Genomic DNA, 6,000 nt, shown 5'->3' on the forward strand with positions numbered 1-6,000 from the left:
TGGTGGTAATGTCAAACCTCAAACTTTTCCGAGCCTTAGCGAGCCATGACGTTTGTAAAGCGTGACTTAAGGCGGCAATTTTCTATATAATTACTATTTTTATATGTATTTTCAAATATTATTTATTTTTATACATATATATGAGTTAAAGTAGCGTTTTAGCAAAACTTGGTGGCAGGTGCAAGCCTTGGAGTCGTGGTTCGCCATAGCGAGCTTTTTAGAACCTTGCTTATAATTGTGCACTACAATGAGGCTTTACAAAATGAGAAATCAAATATCGTTCTTCGATTTTTTCCTACTTATTATTCTACTAATTAGATCAAGACACGTATCAAAATAAAGAGAGGAAATCAAGAGAGATGATTAAATATTAATGGTATCCGTATGTGATATGTCATAATCTTATATGGATAGGAGGATAAGTAGAAAAAAAAAAAGATAAGATGATATTTAATTTTTCTTACAAAACAATTGTTGGTTTAGATAATCCCCTTTATAAGACATTCTCCGATGCTAATACGAATGATCCCTGAATATAAGGCATTTCCCATTAAGTATAAGGTAGCGTTTGTTTTTTTTTCTGCAGATCTGCGAGACGTCTTCTGTCTGCACCGCGCAGACCACGCGCAGACATTAGTCTTCGCAGACTGTTTGTTTTTTTGAAGACTGCAGACCTAAAAATGTCTGCGCGCCCTCTTCTTGGCGCAGATGTGGACCAGAATCTTCTAACATCTTCAGACATCTTGTAGCTTAAAAAAACATATATATCTTTATTTTTTTTAAGTTTTTTTTTAATTTATATTTTTTCCAACTTTATTAATGATAAACAATATGAAAAAAAAATTACAAAACTTTAAAAAAAACATTTGACGATACAAACATGATATTTTTAACAAATTTATAAATAAAAATTTATTATAATAATAGTCGTTGAAGTTGTTTATATAAATATGAAAAAAAAATCATAATATATTCTTATATTTTTTTGCCAAAATTTTGTAAAACTTTATTTAATAGAGTATCATCAATTTCTCGAGAAAATATTTATCGTACGTTTTTAATAGATTTATTTGAAAAAATCGAAGTTTATTTCCATCTATTTATGTATCAAATTCTTTGATCACTAATTATAATGTTTAGTTATAACTTTGCAATCAAAATTGTTGGTTTTTATCAAATATGTATATGAATTAATACCATTTTTATTTTTATTTTTTATATAATAATACATAAAAGTTGATCTAGATTCGTTATATATTTATAATAAAGTCGTAAAAATATATAAAAAATTCGCTTTGAAGTTTTAAAAAACCAGTTTATTTAGATTTCAGTTTATTTTAATAGCCCGCAGATGTTAAAAATACAAACAGTCTTCTTTTTTCAGACTGCAGACGTTTGGTCCACCTCTTCTACTGCAGAGGTCTACAGATGTGATCCGTAGACTGCAGACATTTTACCTCAGAAAAAACAAACAGCACCTAAGTATGCCCCGAAAAGCGTCAAACATCTACCATGGTCCTCATTTTTATAAATTGTTTTTTAATTTATATTACGTGTCGTTATTTGTTTTAATTGTGGGTATCAAACCGATGAACTTTTTGATTTTTGAGGATCTACCGAGGCCTAGTAAAGAGCATTGCATGTAAAACCAATCTTACCATCAAAATTCTAAAGAAATACCAAGTAAGATAATATATTCAATATCTTTAATGTTTTAAAGACTGGTTCGAACTGGTTGTTCCGAAAACTAGGAAAGTGAACGATTCAACGGATACTGGTTTTATGATTTCTGGATTGAAATGAACTGGCTGGTGTTTACAAAACATGGTTGAACGGTTAAAACTCATTTGAACCATTTAAATTGAATAAAAACATATGAAAATGAGACATTTTGCATAACAAACTTTGATTCTATTTTTCACATCTATTTATATATATATTTTTTTATCACCGTTTACATCTTTAATTTGTTTTATGATTTCTGGATTGAAATGAACTGGCTGGTGTTTACAAAACATGGTTGAACGGTTAAAACTCATTTGAACCATTTAAATTGAATAAAAACATATGAAAATGAGACATTTTGCATAACAAACTTTGATTCTATTTTTCACATCTATTTATATATATATTTTTTTATCACCGTTTACATCTTTAATTTGATAAAGTTGATGGTCTTTTTCACATTTATATACGTAAGGAATAAAAAATAAAAATTCTAGAAACCGGATCTACTAAGTTCAATCACTAAACTAATTCAACTAAAAAACCGGTTTAAAAACATTTACTATCTTCATACCAGAAGAAAAAAAAATAATAATAAATTTAGTATAGTGTTACTGATATTTCTTAATGGTTCTCGATGGACCAAGAAAAAGTTTGACTTTCTATGTTACCAAAAATCATTGTATTTAACTATTTATTTAACATCATTTAAAATAAAGCTATATGTAAGAATATATTAATATACTTCCATGTATTTGTTTATTTTAATATCATCTTTTCTTTTCTATATATCACAACATTGTACTTTTTAAGGTTTAAATGGTACTTTGAGAAATCTACATCATTATGGGCATACTTTGAAAGATTCTTATTAGCAGTGAAAATTGATTTATATATATGAATAACATTAATTAAGTGAATATTTCGATATACAATGTTGTAGTAGAAATAAATAAAAAAATATAATGCTACAATAAACAAATAAATGAAAGTCCATTATTATTTCGCATATTTTGCAGTTAACCCTTTAAAAAAACAAAACAAGATCATTCACCACCTAAACATTAAAAATAATAATAATGAGTAAAGCATGATGGAGAATACATATGGCTCTTATTCATCACTTTTCAAGTACACTTATTTTCTTATACAATGAATTTACAAATAACGTTTTTCTCTATTTCTTATTTTTATTTTAGGGGTCTCGGTCTTATTTATCTTCACATTCATAAGATAAGACCCTCAAAAAAAAAAAAAAAAAAAGGACAAAAACAAATCAAACCCAAGCGGTGTGAATACTCACCTTCCTCTGTAGATACCTATATATCTGTGGAGTGTAATTGTATGCATTCGGTTTATCCACTGATTTTATGCAAAATCTTGCTACTGCTAACAGTCCTTTAAGCTCTCTAGAATCGTAATTATTACCAAGATCAGGGTCGATCATGTTATCCATTGATGTTGGAAAACAAGATTCTTCGATCCATTGGATCAAATCAGGACCCGTTTTCTCTGATGACTGACCCGTTATTAGTTCAAGGATCAACAACCCAAGTTGATACATTATGTTTCCGTACACCTGCCCGTTTGTTTCTACAACAAACCATATCATTTTTATAGACATTAATTATTTATAAAATTAAAAAAAAAAAAAAAAAGATTATTTTGACATGTTACCCAATAAAAAATATATTTACCATTAGAACTTGAAGTCCTCCATGCCATAACCTGATCACTACCCGAACCAAGGAGCCCAACATCCGATAGCTTTCAGAACAAAAAACAGAAATTGTCATTAATATGGAAGAAGAAAAGTCTTTTATTCAGACAAAAAAAAAGAACGACTTAATAAGGATAAATGAGTATTAACTCCTAAATATCTTTACCTTTGCATCAAAATTCTCGTCTAGCATGATTGTGTTTGAACTGATAGAGACATGGTATACCGGAGGGTCACAAAAGAAATGTAGATATTCCTGCACGATGGTAATTTTAGAGGTAAATGACATATATACCCTTTGTTCAATACGAAAATTGCAATTCCAGGAAGTTCGTGTTAGTTGTAAAATTTGAACATCTCTATAAAGATTCAAGCTTTAAAACTCACCAATGCAGCAGCTACACCAACGGCTATCTTTAATCTGATTCTCCAATTCAAAGGGGTCCTCAATGGATCTACAATTAACCAAATATTAAACAAAAACTAACTTTAATAAACACTGTATTATATATAAATACACAGAGAACAAAAGTTACCATTCAAATGTTCCTTGAGGCTTCCATTTTCTACGTTCTCAAAGATGAGAAACCTGAAACGTGAAGAGAAGTAGAATGTTGTAATTAAAGAAACGAAAGCAAACTGATTGATTTGATAAAGAATTAGAATCAAAGTTGGGTACTTCTTTTGGCCTACAGAAAATCCAGTAAGGGAAACAACATGACGATGATTCAAACGTCCCAAAATTTGGACCTCCCGATAGAAGAAATCATCTTCTTGATCAATCAGATGTATTTCTTTCACCACAGCAGCATGATCGCCTTCAAATCGAGCTTTATAAGAAGTCCCATTGGAAGAAGTCGCAATAACTCTACTGAAATCGTTTGTGGCTCGCTTTATGGTCTTGTAAGAGAAACGCCTCAAGAAAATTACTGGGACTGTAAAAGAGAAGTTAAAGCTTATCGAGAATTAATGGAGGATTCTTTAGACATGTAGTAATATAGAGCTTCTCATTCATCGAAATTTCATGGAATCCTAACGAATTTGAGATGAGTCGCGTGAATTGATTGGCCACAAAATGTCGAACAGTACCAAATCATTCAAGGAGTTAATCAAAACATCGTAACAACACGAATTTAGGATCAGAAAACCCATTCCAATTTTCACGAAGTTTAATTATAACAGCAAGAAACACATCGCAGATCCATCGTTATCCTCTAATTCCTTCTCAAACTATGATGAAAACCATAAGATTCTAAGAAATACCCACAATTTGTAGGCCAATAATTCAGCAAATAAGATCGGGATTCTATCTGTAATTTCTTTTCAAAATCTGACGAAAAATATAAGATTCTAAGTTATGCCCACGATTCGTGGGGCAATAATTCAGCGAATAAGATCACGTTCCACGCAAAAAACGAGTAAGATTGTGCGGGAAAAGAGGAGCAGTACCTGTACGAGATCGGAGAAGGAGTTTTATCTTGAAGAACAAACCGTCGTTCATCTCGAAACTACTGACACCGGAAGAATTGGAATTTGGGATTCCAGAAATCGAATTTTTGAGCTATTGTTTTCTTTAAAATATGCATCAAATCGTTGCAAGTGTTTCTGATCTGTAATTTCGAAGAATCTTCTGAGTAAAGACAGAATCTATAAGTTGGTTAGTGTAGTTATTATGAGAGATAAAATTAGAATTAGTTTTGTACTATCAAGTGTCCCCTAGGAATATCTTTCCCCACCTTCCACTCGACAAGGTTAGAAGGAAGGTATAATTAACAGAGAAGATTATAAATTTAATCACTTTTTAAAATAATTTTTTAAGTTTTAATAAAGTTTAGATCAAATATTAAAAATAATCAATAAAATTTCATGGGGTTAGATTTACCTATGATTTCATTCCTTTCTATAAAAAAATTAATCAAATATTAAAAATAACCATTAAAATTGCAACGGTTAGATTTATGATAATTCTTTTCATCAGGATTTTACGCTTACAAAAATTAGAAGAGAAATTAAATTTCCTCATATTTTGTTCTTATAAATCATTCTACTTAATTAAATGATTATATGTGTCATATTAATATATTAAAATATCATTACATAAATATTAAATGTTACACATGTTACTATTTAATTGAGTAGAAAGATTTATAGAAATAAAAAGTAAAGGATATTTAATTTCTCAAATTAGAATCAGAGGGATCAAAATCAAACAAAAACATATAAACAAGTTCGGTTTATTAATAGAAACTTGATTGACATTAATTTTGTTTATTAACACTTTATAAACATAGGTTATATAGCAATAATGATAGATATGGTTAAAACAAGTACAAATCATAAACAATACTTTTAAAATATAAATATATTATAACAATGTTACTATATATATATATATATATATATATATATATATATATATATATATATATATATATATATATATACTAATTTTAGGTTCCTTTAGGAATAGTAATTTTTTTGGGGTTTAGGTTTTTGCCACAAATGTTTGCTAAATTTGATATTTTTCGTCCTCGCAATAAAAACTTTTATATTTT

The 6,000-nt window shown here is 28.9% G+C and overlaps 1 protein-coding gene across 1 annotated transcript; it reads right to left on the reverse strand.

Moving 5' to 3' along the window:
• Positions 1–2,816: 2,816 nt before the first annotated feature.
• On the reverse strand, positions 2,817–5,144 carry LOC145042280 (Protein kinase superfamily protein). Its single transcript, XM_078990683.1, has 7 exons — positions 4,895–5,144; positions 4,125–4,380; positions 3,982–4,034; positions 3,833–3,900; positions 3,612–3,701; positions 3,423–3,492; positions 2,817–3,318 (listed from the first exon to the last, which is right to left on the reverse strand). Exons 1-7 carry the CDS (start codon positions 4,944–4,946, stop codon positions 3,002–3,004), a joined length of 906 nt encoding a protein of 301 aa, XP_078846809.1. The 5' UTR covers positions 4,947–5,144; the 3' UTR covers positions 2,817–3,001.
• Between the last annotated feature and the right edge of the window lie 856 nt (positions 5,145–6,000).

This window comes from Lactuca saligna, chromosome 4 (genome assembly GCF_052625555.1).
Source record: "Lactuca saligna cultivar CGN05327 chromosome 4, ASM5262555v1, whole genome shotgun sequence".
Taxonomy (NCBI): domain Eukaryota; kingdom Viridiplantae; phylum Streptophyta; class Magnoliopsida; order Asterales; family Asteraceae; genus Lactuca; species Lactuca saligna.

Excerpts from the sequence above, each read along its gene's own strand:
- LOC145042280 (XM_078990683.1), bottom strand. The coding sequence starts at position 4,946 with ATGAACGACGGTTTGTTCTTCAAGATAAAACTCCTTCTCCGATCTCGT. Across the intron at positions 3,901-3,981 it reads CCTCAAGGAACATTTGAATG|ATCCATTGAGGACCCCTTTG; the intron begins GTAACTTTTGTT and ends GGTTAATTGTAG. Across the intron at positions 3,702-3,832 it reads TTGGTGTAGCTGCTGCATTG|GAATATCTACATTTCTTTTG; the intron begins GTGAGTTTTAAA and ends ACCATCGTGCAG.